At 39.5% G+C, this 20,539-nt stretch overlaps 1 protein-coding gene across 3 annotated transcripts; it reads left to right on the forward strand.

Moving 5' to 3' along the window:
• Positions 1-1,767: 1,767 nt before the first annotated feature.
• On the forward strand, positions 1,768-19,081 carry SLC18B1 (solute carrier family 18 member B1). 3 transcript variants are annotated; one of them, XM_071436382.1, is made up of 14 exons: positions 1,768-1,866; positions 2,526-2,665; positions 3,724-3,819; positions 5,485-5,558; positions 6,330-6,477; positions 9,700-9,856; positions 11,322-11,458; positions 12,949-13,050; positions 13,960-14,051; positions 15,068-15,163; positions 15,747-15,821; positions 17,504-17,597; positions 17,695-17,741; positions 18,556-19,081. In XM_071436382.1, the coding sequence occupies exons 1-14, from the start codon at positions 1,842-1,844 to the stop codon at positions 18,626-18,628; spliced, it is 1,356 nt and encodes a 451-aa protein (XP_071292483.1). In that variant the 5' UTR covers positions 1,768-1,841; the 3' UTR covers positions 18,629-19,081. The 3 variants fall into 3 exon arrangements, with proteins under 3 accessions (XP_071292483.1, XP_071292474.1, XP_071292492.1); XM_071436373.1 differs by lacking the exon at positions 1,768-1,866 and adding an exon at positions 1,967-2,139; XM_071436391.1 differs by lacking the exon at positions 1,768-1,866 and adding an exon at positions 2,326-2,436.
• Positions 19,082-20,539: the final 1,458 nt, after the last annotated feature.

Below are 20,539 nucleotides of genomic sequence, written 5' to 3' on the forward strand. Positions count from 1 at the left end.
AAGTTGTTGCAGATGTGACATAAGCAAGAAAGGCTTGTATGCTTTGAAAATATATATATTTTTATTAGACTTGATAAACTGTTGTTATAGGCTGGTAACAGGTCTTGGTTCAAAGGTTAGCAAGTATTTGTAGCTCTACTGGTTTTGGCTGGGGTAGTGTTATTTGTCATCACAGTAACTAGCACGGGGCTGTGTTTTGGATTTGTGCTGTAAACAGTATTGATAACACTGGGATGTTTTAGTTTCTGCTCAGCAGTGCTTGCACAGAGCCAAGGCCTTTTCTGCTTCTCAGCCCACTGCAACAGTGAGGAAGCTGGGGATGCACAAGGAGCTGGGAGGGGATTCAGCCAGGACAGCTAACCCCAGCTGGCCACAGGGATATCCCATATTGTATGTCATTTTTACCATATACGGAGCTGGGGGAAGAAGAAGAAAGTGGGGGACATTTGGAGTGATGGCATTTGTCTTCCCAAATAATGGTTACATGTGATGGAGCCCTGCTTTCCTTGAGATTGCTGAACACCTGCCTGCCCATGGGAATTGGTGAAGAAATTCCTTTTGCTTTGCTTGCATGTGTGGCTCTTCCTTCACCAGTTAAACTGTCTGTATCTCAACACATAGGTTTTCTAACTTTCGCTCTTCTGATTCTTTGCCTGATCCCACTGAGGGAGTGAATGAGAGTTTGTGCGGGGCTGAGTTGCTGGCTGGTGTTAAACCACAATGAAAGCTTATTAAGAATATGTGAGGAATTAACCAACATGTTCTATTAACAAGTTTCTTTTGTCAATAATGAGCAGTGCATAAGCAAGGACCTTCGTAGCCATGTTTCACTATTGGAGTCATGTATCACTGCTACTTCTCACACTTCAGCCTTCTGTGCACACTGACTTTGTAGAAATCTGACTCTATAGGCTTTGTTGGGTTACTCATGTGTAATTAGTAATGAAAGGATGATTGGGGTTTGAAAATAGTTGGAAGCTGTGGAGTTAAGAGTCTAGGCTTGAAAGAGCAAGTAGTTGGAGTAAGAATTGTTTCATCTCCTGAAGATAATTGACTTCATCTCCAGCCACAAAAATGAATGCTTTATTCTCTTGCGACTTGCAAGTGCGCTTCCTTTTTTTTTTTTTCTTTTTTTTTCTTTTTTTTTTTTTTTTTCTTTTTTTTGTGGAGGGGAGTAAAGCTGCTGAAGAGGCAATATCTATGGAAAGGATTTATGGGTATGTCTTTTTCTGGAAGCAGACAGGGAAAGTTCAAGGTATTCTTAGGGACTTTTCAACAGCCATAATACATGCCACACAAAATATATTCTCAGACTGGGTTCCAGCAAAGGAAGATGTCGCTGCTTTTCTTTGTGGCTGCTAAATAGCTTTTAAGTTTTCTAATCTTGTGGTAAGAAAGTAGTTCTGCTTTTTCCTGTCATGTGCAGTGTGAGATTCTAAAGTTAGGTACATGGCAAAGTTTGCTCTGAAATGTCCTTTCTAAGCATGCTAATATTGTAACTGGTGACTAGATGGAATACTGATAGCTTAAAATAGTTCTTTTAAGATGTGATTACTGGTTTTCCTCTCCCAAGTAACAGGTGAACAACTGAACAACTATGTTTGGAAGTTATCCTCACACCTCATCTCCTTCCTCACTTTCTCACCCTGTGGATTGGACCTTGTGCCAAATGCAGTGATTCTACCACCTCTTCCTCATCTCCAGCTTGAATTTACTCCTGGCCAGTTTACAGCTATTAATTCTTGCGCCAACGCTGTCGTTAAGCCCTTGTATAATGAATCCTGCAACATGCCGGAGGCTGTGTAATAATCGGCGATCTCGCTCGGTCTACCAATCTAGCAATGTATCGTGGGTGCCCTGGGCCAGGTGTGCATGGCCTGGGCCAGGTGTGCGGCGTACCCCGGCGGCCGGCAGGTTGCCATGGGACCGCGGCGAGCCCGGCGCTCTCCCGGCCCGGGCGGGCAGTCCCGGCGGCGGCTCCGGGCGCGGCCGCTCCTCGGGCCGGGCATGCTCAGTGCCGGCGGCCGGGCTGGCGCTGGCCCCGGTGCTCGCGGAGCCCGCGGGTGCTGCCACACGTGCGGCGGAGGCGCCGCTGCGGCCCCATGGGCAGCCGGGCGGAGGGCGGCGAGGAGCCCCCAGGTGCGAGACGGAGGCTCCCCGCGTTCCTCCTCCAGCACGGCCCGGGCCGGGGAAGCGGCTCCCCCGCGGGCTGCGGTCGGGCCGGGCCGGGCCGGGCCGGGAGCAGGGAGCGGGACGGGTCTCTCGGCGGGGCCGGGCCGGGAGCGCGGCGGGAGCTCCGGCTGCAGCCCAGAGCCTCCGGGGCGGGCTGAGGGGCGGCTGCCGGCACCTGCACCGCGGCCAAGTCTGCGCTCTGCACGGGGTAAAAGGCAGCACCGCTCGACTTCGATCTCAGAGCCGGGAGGGCACAAGTTTCGTGTGGGTTTTAGTTTTCCAACCTGGTTTGTAAGTTGTTCCCCTCTGTCAGCTTATAATAATTTGTTATAATTTTTATTTGGTATTTTTAGATGATGGCGTGTCAGAAGCAGTTGGTGAGGAATCAAGACGGCTTACCAGAGAACAGCTTTATACAATAGTTGCAGCCGCTTCTATAAATTTCAGTTCAATGATGTGCTACTCAATCCTGGGACCCTTTTTCCCTTCAGAGGTAAACACACAACTTAGCTACTCTCTACATTACTTTTTTGCATGTTGAAACTGTTAGAAATATCTTGACCTCCATGGGACATTTATGGCTGACTGTGAGCTCTGAGTTAAGACTTCTCAGTTGTGGGAATTCAGTGATAGCATGATGCTGGTGTAGCTGCAGTGCATAAAATGGTGACCTGGATCTTGTCCATGGATTAATCTTCCCTATGACTGCACAGGAGACAGTAAACTAATGAGATGAGATGAGATAGAAGTCAAAGTGGATTCTTGAAGAAGTGAAATAATTTTTTGCTCAGTGTTGCATAGTAGTTTTGTAGAGCTGAGATTAAACTCTGCCAATGTCCTGACTTGCATTTCTGTGCCCTAGCTTCTCAATGACTTTTTATTTATAGCTTCCTCTGTTAACTCATTCTGGGCTGTTGTTAACTGTGCTAACTCCCTGACCTAGGAAGGGGGAAGAAATAAATTCTCTGCTTATGTTGAATGAATACAACAAAGAAAAAGATGGTTATGGTGCCTTTGCAGCAGAAGTCAATTTCTTTAATGACCAAATTGTTACCAAGTATTTACAAAGAAATATTCTTTTTGTCTCAAGTATTTACAAAGAAATATTCTTTTTCTCTAAATATGCCTGTGTACTGCTGGTGCCCAAGTATTTGGCCAGCTAAATAAGTAAAAAATTGTCTGGTACTAGTTATGGGGTAGCATATCACAGTGAAGATAACAGATCTCTCCATTTACTGCCCTCTCACTGTGCAAGGGATCAAAGTTTTGTAGCTAGTGCCCTTGCACACCAATTGAAGCCACCTTTATATAGTCTGGCTGCCTGTTCAGCAAATAACTCACTTTCATTCACTGACAAATTAACATTGCTTTTCCCTTGATGACATATTAGAAGTTCGACATGTCTTTTAAATGTGTTGTTCTGCCTTTGAGAAAAGAAATTGCTTTCTAACTGCACTAATAGACAATTAAATAGATTTAAATATGCAAGGCATGAATGTTGTTCACCAAGAATTTGACTGAGTCTTTACATGGTTGTGATCTTTTTTGCAGGCAGAAAAAAAAGGTGCCAGTAACACAATTGTTGGCCTGATTTTTGGATGTTTTGCTTTGGTCAATTTCTTGACTTCTTTAATATTGGGAAATTATGTAAGTATAATTGGAGCTCTAACTTTTTCTGTGGTGACACAGGTTGGTACATGAAGGCAGTTCTGCAAGGCTAAGAAAAGAGATGTCTTTTCAGTAGTGCTACTGCAATTTTCTGTCTGCAGTAACTGGAGTCTGACCAGTCAGTCTGAGTGTGATCTAAGTCTTGTCAGTACTTTTCTGTCGTTCCTGAGTAGCATAGGGCAACAGACATGTGACTGTTTTGTTTCTCTAGTTAACTTTTCTGTTTGCTTTAGAGTAATCAGATCAATTCTGCTTCCTATGACCTCCTTTCTCCTACCCCCCCTTTTTCTTTGTGGCACTTATATATTTGGTTTGCCTTTGGCGACATTAAGGTGTTTTGTTTTTGTTTTGTTTCTTTCTTTAGTTAGATGAACCTCTTCTTCTTTTCTGGTATGTTGTCTTTTTTTTAAAACATTTGCTCCTGTTATGATTTTCTGCTGCTTAACTCAGTTTAAACTTCATCCTATATTAATATGAGATAAATATTTCCAGTTCTTGTAACTTGAGCTTTCCCACAGATTCAGGATTTTTCTCATGTTGAAGAAATCACAAATAAGTTATATAAATGTTTGTTTATGTGCTGCAGCACTGCTGTCTATGCAGTGTTTGCTAGGGCTGCTCAGGATCATTCCCTAAGCTGGGGCTGCTGCTGAGCAGCAGTTCAGAATCCTCTCTTGTCTTTGACTGGGCACCCTATTTGTTGACCTTGTGGTGAGTGCTTTTCTCTGGTGCTGAGGTGGCTCATAAAGTGTCATTACTAAGTGCCATTACTAAGTCCAAGTCTTGGTGCCTGTAGTAGTATTCAGCTATGGCACAAGCCTCACCAAGTACTTTACAGGGGAGAGAGTGAATGTGCCATCCTCACTGCAGACAGCTGAAGTGCACATCAATAGACCTGGACAGTGCAGCAATCAGGGTTTCAGTTAGACTCAGCAAAATATAGGCTTTAGTAATAATGGCTGAAAGGCAGGGACTTTGTTCAGGCCTGAACAAAAAAAGGGCCTGAAACACCTACTGTCCTTAGGGAAAGTTGCAGTCTGGAATTAGAAGCTCAGCTGTACTTTGTTGCGGGATCGAGTTTGCTTTATGGCATGCCTCCTGTCATCCTTCACTCTGGTGAGAGAGTCTGAAATGAAAAAAGGTGGGGTCCTTTCCTGGTGGTGGATGGGGAGGCCTGAAAGTCCCATCCTTCCCATGCCAAAGCTTTGTGCTGTTAAGGGTTGTCTTAAATTTGCTTAAAAATCAGCTTGCATTGACTCTCAGTAGCCAGATACGTGATGGGTATTGCTGGCCTTGCCTCAGTCAGTGGTAGTGCTGCAGGGAGATTTGGAAACAAACTTTCTGCTTGTTTATTATGAGGAATGCTGCTGTAACCTGCTGCTCTGCAGAAGCTGCAGCATGCTGCTATGAAATAGTTAACTGCAGCATTGTCTTACCTTTCTAAAACTGGGTTAAGTCACTTAACCATTCAGAGTATTTTTAGGTTCATAATTGAATGAATGCACACCAGCAGAAGCAGTGTTTCCCAATCTTTAAGTTACAGGTGCTATAAAGTTCCCATAATTTTTTGATTTCTTAACAGTATGAGAAATTTTTGATCTTTCCTTGAAATACTAATATGTAAAAATGGTATTTAATTTACAGCTTTCACAAATTGGAGCAAAATTCATGTTTGTGTCAGGGATGTTTGTTTCAGGATGTGTGACCATTCTGTTTGGGTAAGTAATTTCTGTTGCTTGGTTTTGTTGCATTTATCTTCTGATCATTTTCATCCATATGAAAAGATGGACACAAAATTAGAAACTCTTGGGCATCTTTTCTGTGTTGGTTAGGTCATCTAACTTCTTGCATCTTTAATTTTTATTACCTCTTGCAAAGCAGAATAAACACTTCTCCCTTTCACTAGGTTTCAGAGTCTGTTTACTACTTTGAAATTAGAGGAGCTAGGTTCTGTCTATTTAAGTAGTAGTTTGCAGACAGCGAGAAGCCTGTCAAAGGTGCAGCAATAAGAAAACTATTTCTGCATAATGTTTTAATTATTATTTCCTTAAAAATATTGGGCTTAAACGGGAAGCTTTGCCTGTCAGGTGGAGATGCTAAGTCACTAATTTTAGCAAAATAAATGTTTTATTATCAATTAAAGAATCTCTTATTAGTTAATTCTAACACATTGCATCAGACTTCTTGCACAGGTGCTTGGAAAAGCTATGGAATGCAACAAAGGTGGCATTTGAGTTTTTCACAGGTTATGGTTTTCATGCTCTATTCACTGCCAAGTAAAGGGGAAAAGGAGAAAGCTGCCAGAAATAGTTTGGTAGAGTTTGAATAATTTCACTGATGTGGTTCAAAGATAAGTGGTAATAGAAAGCATTGTGTGTCTTGTAACTGTGTCTTTTAATGAGCAAGAAATGATGCTCTAGGGCCTTTAGTATATGGCTTCTTCCATCCTGAGAGAGATCCAATTTATTGTTGGGATTTTTCTTTTCCAGAATGCTCGACAAGGTGCCAAGTGGACCAATGTTCATCGGTTTCTGCTTTTTAGTAAGAGCAATGGATGCAATAAGCTTTGCAGCAGCAATTACAGCATCGTTCTCAATCCTTGCAAAGGCATTTCCCACTAATATAGCTACTGTCCTGGTAAGTTCAGAAAGCAATGTTACAGCTGAGTTCTAGCAATAAGACAAATTGCCAGTGGGCAGCCTAAAATCAGGAGAAAATTTGTTGTCTCGTATGCAGTCTTATTTGAAATCATCATGTAATGTTTTGTTTGTAATCTAGAATCACAATCCTATAACAAGTTCAGACCTTAGCATAACTCTGGTTAGATATAAATTAAGCAGTATATATTAGTTGCTTGTGCTTTGAAGACAGCTGACCATTAGTGGCAGTAGCTATCTCTTCAGTGAAAATCAAGACAAAATACTAATAAAATACTAGCACAGCTTTTAGTGACTACATCGTGACTACCTCTACCTAGTAGTAAGGATCCATGTGAATTGATTAAAAAACGATAAATTAATTCAAATGGTGTTGATTTAAATGACTGAAAGATGCAAAACTGAAACAATTTTGGTTTAATTTTTCTAATCTGTTGATAAAAGATATGTATGAAAAGATAAGAGCTGGAATTTCTTGAAATTTGGAGGGCAGTATTTCTGATCATCAACAATTCGTTTCAAACAGAGATACCCTTTTTCAGTTGGGGTTTTAAAGTGTTAAAGGAAAGTTTTGTGTTTAATAAATACTGTTTTCTCTGTCTATTCTTCAATACATTCTGGTTTTCAGTTCAAAAATATTCTGTCAGAAATAACTGGGTTAAATATTAATGAGTGAGCAAATGTTGAGAACTTATTTAAGAACATTAAATAAAATTAGAAAAGTTTCTACTTTTATTAATATTTTTGTTAAGCTGTTTAATTACTTCTATAAATATATATCTATAAGAATATGTCTATAACTCAAAAGAAACCTACTAAGTTGTATCAGCAGTGATTAGCTGACCTTTTCATTGGAGCAATTTATATATTGTAATCATGTTTTGGATTTATTCAGTCAATAAGGTTAAGGTTTCCTGTTTGCAAATTTGAAAACATAATTTAAATAGGTAAGTAAAGTAATGACTTTAAGGGACTTAGTTACCTATTTTATAATCAGAATTAAAAAGAAAAGAAATTGTGTTATGAGAGCACAGTAACCATAATGCATGGCTGAAAATGATATGTGGTGGTGAAGGACATCTCAAGACCAAAATCAGAAATGCTACCATGGCTGTGGCTTGGTACCTACCTTTGTTTAAAATCTAGAAAGGGTGCTACAAAAAGACAGATGACTTCTAAATGTTTGTCTTTTTACCATATTGTGAACTCCAGTGTCCTGCTCTGCTTGAGAATAAAAACTCTTCATATTTATTCATGAAGTAGATTTAGTGTCCTTAAATGAGCGCGATGGAGAGCTCTTGTTACTGTGAGCCCTGAGGCAGGAGGCAGAAGAAAGAGCTGATTGTTTAAGCAAGGTGCATCCTAGGGTAAAATTAAGGCCTGAAGGAGTGGATGAGGCTATTTTAGGCTTGCTCTCTGTTGTCCTTCTTGATAGTGCTAGATTGTGAAAAGCAGTTTTCACCTCCTTACCATTTTGGTACAAGTTTTCAGCCTTCCTTTTACTTGTTGGGTACCCTAGAGGGTATACAGGGAAGTTATTAAATATAGGCACATTAGCCTTGTTGGAGTGGGAAGTTGAGCATTTGAAAACGTGATCCCTCTGTGGAGGGAGGAGATGTGGACTTCAGAACATAAGCAATCTCACTTCTTTTACAGTATCAGGTTTATCTTATCCTCTGATCTGTACTACTGCAATGTCTCAGCTTCCCCCACCATGTCCTCCCCATTTCATTAACTTAAAAGGGCTAAATGATGGACTGCCCCAAATCATGTAAATTATTTGAACCAAAGTCTCACAAATCAAGTGTTTTTTATGGCTGGTGAGCAACAAAAGTGAAAGCATCATCTGGATACAGTGATGTTAATGGCCATACCAAGTTATTTTCTTTGCTAGGAAAGAAAAAGGTTGCAACCCTAGACTGACCTAGGATAAAGAACTTGGCTTTTGCTGACTCTGACTGTTTTCAGGGCATTTGACTACTCTGACTCGCATTGATAGTGGAGCCCTGGAAAATGTTAAAGATAGACTTTGAAAATGTTAGGCTTTGTGTTTTCTCAGATCACTGCACCTGCGTAAGCAGTATGATAAATGATATAATTGTTAGATGTGATGATTTTTTAGTAATTAAATATATATATAATCCTAAAAAGAATCATGAGAAACTATTTTGGAAATTTAAGGGGGGCTATGCTTAGCTGAAATCTATGTATACAATAGAACAATATAAGTTTAATAATTAACATGAAAGTTATATAACAATAGAATATAAAAACTTGATCATCTTGAATGTATGGTCAGAGTCAGATTTGGGTGGAAAACACCCCTGATTCCCAGAGCTCTTAATAAAAGCACCTGCATATAATCGCTTATGTGAATATGTGTTTCTGAAGGCTAACAGTATGAGTAAAACTAAAGATGAGAATTATTCCCTGGAGTTATCTTTCATGGTTCTGGAAGTTATCAAAACTTTTATCTGTAAGCAGTTATTACCATCAGCTGTTCCTGGTGATCTAAGCATTGATTAATCAATTGTTGAGGCAGATGTTGACAGTGGTGACTATGACATTGTAGCACAAGATGTATCTGTATTACTGTCCTTTTACAAATTAGCATCTTATAAAACATACCAGATTAATAAATTATATCCAAAACAATCTGAGTTGTCGCCATTGCAGTTTCATTATTTTTTCCTATCCCTAGGGAGTGAGTCCAAACAGTTGTTTATGGAGAGAAAGCTTTAACTTTGCACATATACTTCATCCCATGAGATAATGACCCATCTGAGTAGGTGTGTTTAGATCCTTTCCCTCAGGCTGGAGTGTAATGGCAGGTGGGAGAGGTGATCCCTTCAGCCTGAGGTGTCCTGTGAATGCTTTCTGCTACTGGAGCATTTGCCTTACATCAAGACTGGTATCTGTTAGGTGACAGCAGAGTTGTGAATGCTGTACAGGAACCAGTACAGGTGGTTCCCTGTAGAGAGGCAAAAGAGGTCATGGCTGTCAGACACATAACTGTGGAATTCTTTTTGCTATCCCACCCTGTGAAGGTCACTACTAGCTCTTGTCCTGGCAATGCATTGTCTTGTTTTTCACTACCCTGGATATGTTGTACTGCTCCTCAGACACATGGCTTGCTTTGCATTGCTGCATTGTATTTTCTCAACATAGTGACTTCATTTCTGCTTGCTTTTTCATGCTCTAGGGCAGCCTTGAGATTTTTTCAGGACTTGGACTGGTGCTGGGCCCACCTTTGGGTGGCTTTTTGTATCAATCATTTGGTTATGAGGTCCCTTTCATCACGCTGGGATGCATAGTGCTGGCTTTGGTGCCTGTGAATATGTGCATATTGCCAAGATATGGTAAGCATCCTTTTGCCTGCTTCCTTCGCTCACCTTAACTTCTCATGTGCTTAAGTGTCTTTAAAAAAGTGTTGGCTTCTGGAGTCTGATCCAAGTCAGAGGGCAAGACTCCACTTGAATTAGCTTATCATCTTGATCAGGTCCATGTTTAATGCTAACCTAAATTCATGAGATGGCCTGGAATTAACACAACTCATGCCAATTTCTGCAAATAGTAGGAACTTTGTGTGGAAGTGAACTGATATATTTTTGTTTTCTTTTGTCTTAGATTTAGGGCTTGTGAAGGATCAGTTGTGTCTGCTAGTTGAAGAAAAGCTGGAGACAGATTTTGCCTAAAACAGGAGAACTCAACATGTTTGAGTTAACAGTAGAGTGGAAAACTAATTATAGGGAGGAAAAGAAGTGTTTATTTGTACTGAACAATGCAGATCTGATTAACATGAAAGAATGTTAAAGTTAATAAGGGAGGGGTTTAATGAAGTGCTGGCGGTCATATAAATTTATTAAAGTTTAGATGATCCTGCTTGGACAGAAAACTAGCTTAGAGATAAGTCCTCATGCAAGACTATAATTGTAAGGTTACAGTTCTGTTATTCTTTTCTAGAGAAAAAAAAATGCTAGTAACTTTGAAATGCTTCTTTAATTTTGATTTTTTATCCTTTAATACGAAAACCATGGAAAATAACTTCAAGTATGTATATTGGCTTTTAGAAGAAACTTAAAATGATTAAACTTTGTGTGTTGCTACTGCTGACTTTCCTCCCTGACCTCCCCAAGCTCTGAAATTGTCATGATATCACTGCCAGTCTGGAAGTATGTTACATAAATGTTAGCTCTGAGCTGATGGATGATAATGCCTGAACTTTCAGTTCTTTGTACACTTGGAGACCACATTCAGGTATTATAGGAGAAACACCATCAGGAAGAGGGCCTGACTTAAAATTCCCACATAACCATGACATCTGAAAAAAGTTTCCTGGACTACAAATTGAACATGTTGGAGTTCAATTAGTTGTTTAAAAACTTGGATAGATCTCAACTGATAAATAGCAATCTTACTCTCAAAGCATGTTTCTTTTATTAGATATGAATTGTTTATATATGTGTTCAAGTATCAAGCTGAGACATATCCATGAAGATTTCATTGTATAACTGCTAGCAGAGAAGCAAATACTTTTTTCACATAATTGGAGTAATATATGCTTTAGTTCTTTTCAAGTTGGGGATTTGCAGTTCTGGAATCTAAATTGTATGCTTTTCTTTTTCATCTATTGAATTTTAGTTTTTACTATAAAAACTATAGTATAGCACATAATAATCAACTATTAACTTGCATCTGTTGTGCAACAGGAGTAAGAAGACTAAAAAAAGGGAAATACTATTTCTTTTCTAAAGCAAGAAGATCAATCATGAGCTTATGCCGCTGAAAATAATGCAGTTTCCCCCCCCTCTTCTATTGAAACAGATTCAACTCCTAGGAAGGAATCATTTTGGAAGCTCATTCTTCTGCCAAAAGTCCTAATACTCTGTCTCACTATATTTTCTCTAAGTGCATGCTTGGGTTTTTTTGATCCCACAATATCTCTATTTATCTTAAAGAAGGTAAGTCCTGCTAACATGCAGTGAAGTCTTGACTTAATAAATATTGAGTAACTAGCTTTAAATGTAAATATCCTAAACAAAATTGAGCTTAGTCCAATTAACACTGCTTTAGTTAACTGTTAGTTGTATGTATTCCAAATAACTTGATTTACACAGTACTGATAAGTCAATATCTATTGCATCATCTCTTCCTGCTGGGTCTTGGTAACTTTGAGAATGAGAAGTGTAAGGTCTTTTAAAATGGGCTTTCTCCACTTAAAGGTCTTTCAGCTGCAAAGTACTGTCTCTGAACAGGGCATAGAAACTGCTTTCGTAAAAAAGGTATTTTTTCTTCCTTCCTGAAATCAAATTCTTGAAAGCTGCTGCAGCCACTGGCAATGTTACATCTCTTGATGTGAAGCCCTTTAAGATTCTGTTCCTAGATAAAATTAAGCAATGGTCTTTGAGTGCTTTTTTTATGAGTTGTTTTTCCAAAGGGTAATGTTTCACAGATGGCTGTGCTACTTTTTGTCTGCCTAATCTGTACTTGGAGTACTTGTTCAGGGTGGTGGGGACTTGATGCTAAGTTCTTTGATCAGTGGAGATGTGAATGTACATCTTCCATCTCCCATGATGGGAGGGATCTGAAATTATCCCACTGTAGAGTCTGTGTGCTTCTATGGCTCTTCTGCTTTCCCTTTGCTCTGTGCTTACAGATACTTGCTGTGAAAGGGCTGTGGCCCTCTTGGCAGGTATTCTAACCACTAAATTAGAGTTATCATCACATATTTGCATATGGCAAGGAAATAGTGAATATTTATGTAGTCTATACCATATGAAACATCTTGGAATACCTTCTAACACTTAGTTAAGGCACTTATTTGAGAAACTAAGGTGCTTATGATTCATTACACATTTTGTTTCAATGCAGAAATATGTGTCTGGATTAGGAAAATGTGGGCCTCAGGGTGTCAGCAAAAACCTCTTATTCCTTCCCATAAAAGTCATCCTTTGGTTGAAAAGTTGGAATTGAGTTTTATGTCACTACTTACTTTTAAGATGTGCTGATTAACAATGGATGAATACAGTGCTTATTTTTTCTAATGCAAATAAAACTAAAGATTGGAGAGGTAGAGACTAAATCCATTGAAATTTCAGTATCTGCAGTGTCTGTTTCAAGTGTGTCAGACTGTAATGTTAGAATCCAGTGTGCTCATATAGGGGACATAGCATAATGTTTCCTCCTGACATTATTTAGGCTTTATATGTGTACAGTTGTGTCAGGTGTCTCCACCACTCCATCATGCTTAAAAAGTGCTGGTAAAAGCAATGAAACGGAAGCTCTGTGGATGATTTCAAATACATGAAAAACCTCTGTAGGGTATCAGTAAAATACTTAAAATTGCACATTTCAGTATTTTGATTTAATATATAATTCTTGGATGGTCCTTAATGAACGTAGCATATATGATTTGTCTTGGTTTTTGTTTTATTGATCTTTGTTTCCATAGTTCACGCTCCCAGCTGGTTATGTGGGCTTGGTGTTCCTTGGTTTGGCACTCTCGTACTCCCTGTCTTCTCCCCTCCTTGGACTCGTAAGCGACAAACTGCCGGTGAGTCCTACCCTGCTGTCTGTGCAGCGTGACTAAAGCATTCCGTGCTTTTGCTTAGAGGTGGGGAGCAGTGGATAAAACAAAGGATCTCGGCCCGGTCTTGTAAAGGGATCTGCCTTTCAAGACATTGCACATGCACCCATTACTGCCACGTGGGAGGTCTCTTTTGCAAGATCTAGGGTAGTTTAAGAATGTCCAAGTCAGTAAAGGAAATTGGACAAGGAGCTGAAGTGTGCTGAGCTTTTCTAGTGGACTAAGCACAATCTTTTTCAAAGCAATATGGAATTGAGAGTAGGAAAATATGTCCCAGTTATCCATGCTTTTAACCACATCTAATTCTATTAGCTTTTGAGAAAAGGAGTAAAGATGTTCTGGTTAGCTGTATTGACTTTATTTTATAAAAAGTGTAATATTCAAATTAGATCATCACCGTGGGCTGCCTATCCTTTAGCCTCGTCCTTTAGCTCTTAACAGCACCATAGAAAGAGACTTTGACAGTGATAGACCTAAAACTGCCTTTTTGACAGCCAACGCTAATTGATCAAGGAAACCTACACTTTGAATACTATGCCTGAAGGACAGTGACCATTTTCTGATGCTTTTTTCCTGACACAAACTAGTAATGCCTTTTGTACATGAGAATTACACAGAATCATAGAATGGCCTGGGTTGGAAGGAACTTAAAGATCATCATAAAATGATACAGGGTGTTTCTTATATTAAAGAAGACTAAGACCTAAAATACTTTGCTAACTGAAAAGGATCATTGCTCAGTGTCCCGAAATCTCTGTACTAAGCCACTGCTGCCAGTGATTGCATCTGGAGTGAGGAAACAAGAATTTGTTGGTTTTTGATGTACATGACAAATTCCCAATTTTAAATTGCATAGCTTTTCCTTTTCTTACACAGTACATCAGGAAGTGGCTGCTGATATTTGGAGACTTAATGACAGCAGTGTGCCTTTTCATGCTAGGACCTGCTCCTGTACTGCACATTGAAAGGTACTGCCTCTACCTGAGCCTGTCCCATTATGTGATGTTTTCAACCATAGTCATGTATGTCCATAAGTCTGTAATTAGCAGCTCTGACCATGAAACAGATTTGGTTTTTAACTTCCAATTTTGACCATGAAACATGGTTGTTTTTTGATGTTGTAGCATGAGACTGAAGCTGTGAAATCATCTGAAAACAGAGATTTTACAGCTTCATAAAATAGATCCTTTTCTTTTGCTTTTTAGTGTTACTTTGTTCATGGTAATGTGTATGGTAGGAAGAATGTTGCTTTTTATTTTCCTTCCCTCACAGTTTTGTGGCATTTCCTGTTCAGCAAAACAAAGTTCTCATTTTGTCTTATTTTCCGAATTTTTCTGTTTCATCAATATTTTTAAACTATAGGGTTTATTTGCATGGCTGTGCAGCAGTACTGATTTTACTTCTCTCTGTGTATAGCCTACTGAGAAAGGTGACAGGTTATAGCTTTGTTTTCACTAGCAAAGACAATGTTTGTTGTACCTGAATGCTGTAATGTCATATTTCTCAAGTTAATTCACAGCAAAACACTGCTACATTAACAAAACAACTACACAATCCTTCTGTCCTAGGTTAGATGCTGTGTTAACGTAATAGGCTTGTTAATGCATAGAACTCCTCCTAGGCTGCTAATTTTTAAATATCAAAAATTTTCAAAATCCTTCACTTCTGCAACAAACCAAGTCTGGTGCTTGCACACAGGCATTGCTCAGTTAATCTCATCTATATAACTCTTCCCTATATACATGTCATAAAATGAACTGCATTTGATAAGAAAATATATAATTTGAGCACAAGCTTTTCATATTCTTTTACAAAGTCTTTTTTCTAAAGTATAGAACTGGATTTTTCAAATATTAGTATTGGCTTCAAGACACATAGTTTGCTGATCAGTCAGGGAGAGCTGATACAACAGCCTTCAGTGAAATGGAGTCCTTACTGAAAAGAGTCTTCAGCAGCTAACTTCTTGTAAATGCCTCTCTTTCAGTCAGCTGTGGATGTTTGTGCTAGTGTTGGTTTTGATTGGCTTTTCCCTTGGCATGAGTGCTATCCCAGTGTTTCCAGAGATCCTGCAATGTGCGTAGTAAGTAACTCAGTCCAACATTTCTTTCATGTTACTGACACTAGGAATCTGCAATTGTCTTTCAGGGGTGAATATGAAGTGTGGATTTTTTCCCCCTTTTTGAGGCAAAGGCAAATAGTAACACTTAAATGTTTCCACTACTCTTACTGTCTTAGTTTTTTCTGACTGAGCACCCCAGTCATTATCCTCCCAATATAACTTTGTGAATGCATACTTCAGTAATGATGTAGAAGGGCCTTGATTTACTCTTACAAGTATGTTCCTTTTGGAACAAGTTCTTGCTTCTAAAAAGCCACCTGTCACAGTTTCACACTTGCCATATGAAACATGGGGAATTGGTGTGATGGTGTGATCTTAACTTGGGAGAAAACAGTGAAGAATGGCACTGCAATCCTTCAGAGGGGCAGTAAAGAAAGTACTGGGTAAACAGAAATTCTACTGTACACTTCTGCTTGTTGACTGTTTATGTGGTGTGCAAATTAAAAGGAGGGGAAAAAGTCTACAGGGAGTCTACTTGTGTCTCAGTCTACAAACTGAGACACAGTATGTATTGGAGTACCCCAGCTTGTCTGTCTTTCTGCAGTGAGAATGGATTTGAAGAAGGTCTGAGTCTTCTGGGACTGGTGTCTGGGCTCTTCAATGCCATGTGGTCCCTTGGGTAAGTTTACCCCTATTTTGTAAGCTAAGTGTTCAGCTGTTCCACACTGCTGCTGTTGTCATCTTATTGCAGGGGTTCCATACTGTTGTCTCCTTATCACAAAAGTTTCATACATTCTTGGTGTTTCTCATGGGCAACTCCTCCAAGTTGCCTTTTTCTTCTTCCCAAAATAGCCAACTGACTCCAGTTCCCTTCTCACCTAGCCACCCCACTCTTTTATAGCACTCTTCTTCTCATTGGTTACAGCTGTGGCCTGGTAAAGTCAGGCCTGTTCCTAATCTTTGCTAATTGGCCCAGCTGCAACTCCTTAGAGGTAAGATTACTTTCTACACTATCTTTATTTTCTTATTGGCTATCCCTCTACATACTGCCACACGGAAACCTGGCTGTTGCTGTGTTGATCTTGGTTCAAAAGTATCTTGCTTGACAGGTGTCTGGTAGGCACGTTAAAGCTTTTTACCCCCAAAAAGGTAAAACTTTTGACAATGCTCTGAAGTCATCTTTCTTGAAACATATTGCTCTGCATATCAAAAAACTGCAGTGATTAAAATGGATGTTTGCTTGCACTTTTGTGTGGTGATTTTTCCTTTCACTAAAATATCTAATGCTCAATACAGAGAGATGTGGACTTTAATTTTTTACAAAACCAAGTCCACCCAGTGAGTTAGATCTCTGCTCCTGACTAATTCTGTTTTCCTTTTTCCATTTTCCTGGGATAGCTTAAGGTAGAATCTTCTTTTTAAGCCACAGAAATTCTTTAAAATTTATGCTTGTATAGCTTAGCAGAGTGTGTCTGTAACTCTATATAGTCAGGGTCATCATCCCAGAAATAAGTGAAACATGCTACTGGCTGAGTGGCCCTTCAGAGCTGTCACTCAGTGGGAAGTGACAGAATGCCCCTATTGGTAGTCACTTACAGGATACTTTTATCTGTCCTTGTAATCCTCTGTGGCTGCAGGTATGTTTCAGTCGCACAAATTTGCACCATTTTTTTCCAAGATCTAGCTGTCTAGCAGTCTTGTTTATTTGGTGTAGGGTTTAGTACAGACACAGGTTTATGCTGCTATCAAGCCTGGTTTTATAACGTAACTTGCTTCCACAAAGTCTCTCTAGTTTTACACAGTTTTTTCCCTTTCTGTTGTGAGACCTTTCTAAAGAGACAGCAGCTACATAACCTTTATAACCTGCATTTTTAGACAGGCATAAAGGTGCAGGGCAGTTAAACACAGCTGAACCTTGCAGTGACCATGTCTGTCACATTGTGCCTCCCCACCTGCTTATATTTATCACACCCTTGTCTTGAAGTTTAGAAACTTTTTGTTTTAAGGGATGCGACTTTGAATTTCTCTTATGATAGAATTGATCAGCATAGATGTTTTCTTAGAGCATGTTCCTTAATTGGGCCTCTCTACTGAAAAAGACTGCATTCAGCTTTCTGGATGTGGATCCTGTTTCCAGATGAGGAGGTAATTAGATTTACTGGGGCCTTGGCAAACAACAAATTCATACTTATTGTGCATTTTAGGAAAGTTAGGTCTGTGGAAGAAAATCTCTTTGTTGTCAAAGGTAAGAGTCTTTGAAGGAAGGCCACAAAACCCACTAAAACAGTTCTCTGAGAATATGGTATGTTACTGTTACCCTTTATGTTTGGGATGCCAATACCTCATCTTGATTTGATGCAGGGCATTTGTAGGTCCAATTCTGGGAGGATTTCTAAATGAAGAACTAGGTTTTGAATGGGCTGCAGCCATCCAAGGAGGATGGCCACTGTTAAGTGTAAGTAATTACACATTTTTTAATATCTGTTGCAGTTATCAGCTATTGTATAAGTTTGTTATAATTACTACAATTGTAACTGGCTGTTTCCTCAAAGGGTCTTGCAACTGGAATATTTTATATCATTGAGGCAACAAGGAAAAGGTATGCTGAGATATTTATTCTTTATTTTGCTTGCAATCATATAAAGCAAACCTTTGAAATCTGTGCTTGCATTTTTTCCTCACTACCAACCTAATAATGAATGATAAGATGAGCAATAAAAACATTGCTTAAATAATTTGTCTGTATGGTTTCCTAAATCCCTACTGACCTAAACGAACAGCTAAACCAGGCAATGTCTATTCTATACCAGCAGCAAGACCGTGGCATTAATGAGCAAACCCTACTGATGGTTCCTCCATCAGGAAGGTGTCTGTGAGCTGGAATTGTTTGTATGGTCACATGCAGAGAGCAGTGGTCAATGGCTCAATGTCCAGACACAGACTAGTGACGAGTCGTGTCCCTCCGGGGTCTGCCTAGGGACCAGTACTGTTTAGTATCCTCACCAACAACTAAAAGAAGGTAGATTCAGACTAGATATAATGAAAAAATATTTACAATGAGGGTAGTGAAACACTGGACCAGGTTGCCCAGAGAGGTAGTGGATGCCTCATCCATGGAAACATTCAGGCCCAGGGTGGACATGGCTCTGAGCAACCTGGTCTAGTTTAACATGTTGCTACCCATGGCAGGGTATCTGGACTAGCTGACCTTTAAAGGTCCCTTTCAATCTGATCAACTGTATGATCATGGGAATGAACAGTACATGGTTCTGTGCGGTAGTAGGGAACCCAGTGATCCATGTAGTTCTTTGCATGTAATGTGCTTCTTTGCATATTATGTTGATATCACATAGCACTATCTAGAGAATATAAAAGCTGTATTATCTGTTCTTCTCTTTTCCTTATGCGAACAGTTCCAGTTCCAGCCTGCAAAATCCTCCTGGTGATAATGAAGAAAGGACTCGTCTAATGGGCAATGAAACATAGCCAGGCATCCTTTCAATTCTCTGTTTGCTGTTGTTGTTTAACCTAGTATTGAGGTGACTGGCCTTAACAGTGCTTCATTATTCTGGAGCTGGGACATGATCCCTTAGTGAACAACCAGTTGTGGTTTAATTGTAGAGGCATTACTGTTTTGAAACACTAAACACTGACTGCCTTTCTTTTGGAAGTTCTCCTAAATGATGAGTAACACTCAGCTGTCAGCCTATTTAATTGTGTTCCATGTACAGTGCACCACTGTATGTGAAAAGTTGTGTTCTCAAATGTCTTGTTTCCACGCTTGTGTGTGCTGTGCATTATTCTTGGGTAAAGCTACTATTTTGCTACCATGATTTTCTGTACTTTTTTAAAGGAAATTCATTATCTTGTAAAAACAGAATTTGAAATTATAAAGGACCAAGCACAATATTGTTTTCAATAAATCAACTTTTTCCCTAAGTTTTGTACATTTTCTTAGACAACGAGAGTGTAAGATACTTCTTGTCTACCAGCACTTGTGTTATCTTGCAAGTGCCTGAAAATGAGATGCAAAAATAATTAAAATTTGCCATATCTACACAATAAAAACTGATCTTCAGTCCTGGGGGAGACTTGGCATCTGGTGTATACATTTATATACATGCACAAAAGATAAATGGATGTTTGTATTATATATGAAGACTCAGCTTGGTGATTGTGAGATTTATTGTGCTAATAAATGCCAGCCAGAATGTTTGTACTTATTGCTTCTGCAACAGCAAATCTCTAAGGATTCTAGGGCTACTATGGAGAAGAAAACCCAACATTACCTCACCTCTTCCAGATGCTCAGCTAAAGACATTCAAAGGGAACTGGGACAAGGACACTCCTGACAAACTCACAGTAGATTTCTTGACCTTGGTTGTGGCAAAAGTCTTTTAATTTATCATGGAGCCCATAACTGGCTTCTAGAAGGGCTTCTTTGTGATGGCTTTTTTACCATAAATAAGAAAAGTGGCCTGTCCTAGCAACTTCCAGTCAGTTTCTTCTGTGAATAGTTCCTGGATTTTACATAAGAAATACTTCTTTCTCTGTCAGAGCTCTTTTGGCCTAGAAAGAACAACTGCTGTGGTAGCCAAATGAGCTGTGAGACTTCAGGGTACCAAAGGGCAGACTTCTCCACGGAACATCTTGTTAATAGCTTCCTTTCCATTTTGTATCAGACATTAGACTATACTGAAACCAGGAATGTACACCTCAATTTATTGGGAAATGCTGACCATGCCAATGCTGATGATAAGCCAAGTGAGAAGGAGCTGAGAGGACTGGAGGTGGATGCAAGATATTTTCTAATATTTTATTTTCTCCTTTTTTTTTTTTCTTTTCCATGAGCAATGCAACCTTTCTGTGACAGAGAAACCATTTAATTACCCCAAGAATCCAGGATTTGTGACTTTCAATACATCCTTTGGCTACGTTGGTATTTTCACTTGTGCAGAGTTACTCTGCTGTGACCCAGCTGTGGTCTTGGCAAGCAGATTTCAGATTGACACCATTCTGTTCACTGCTTGGGTGAACCGCTTCCACAGTTGTCAGCTGTCCAGTTTCACTCAGCGTGGGCCTTGGCAATGAGGGTCAACTTCCTTTCAGCAAATACACACAACTCCACTTTAGATATGACAGGTGATGTGACAGTGCTCCGATTGATCCTCGTTCTCATGGGCAACATTTCTATCTGTGTAGTGCAGCTGACCTGAACAGAAATTCCCATCAGCTTTAAGCATGCATGCACGTCAACAGGCCTAGGACATGAGAACTTGTAAAGTTCTTGATAAAAACGAAATAAAAATGTGCTATGTAAGAATTTGGAAATTCCTAAGTTGACTACTACACCCCTAGTCTTTGTTAAATAATCAGTCCTGGGAGTTTATGAGTATT

This window comes from Agelaius tricolor, unplaced genomic scaffold (genome assembly GCF_023055355.1).
Source record: "Agelaius tricolor isolate 1412-34295 unplaced genomic scaffold, bAgeTri1.0.p SCAF_1, whole genome shotgun sequence".
Taxonomy (NCBI): domain Eukaryota; kingdom Metazoa; phylum Chordata; class Aves; order Passeriformes; family Icteridae; genus Agelaius; species Agelaius tricolor.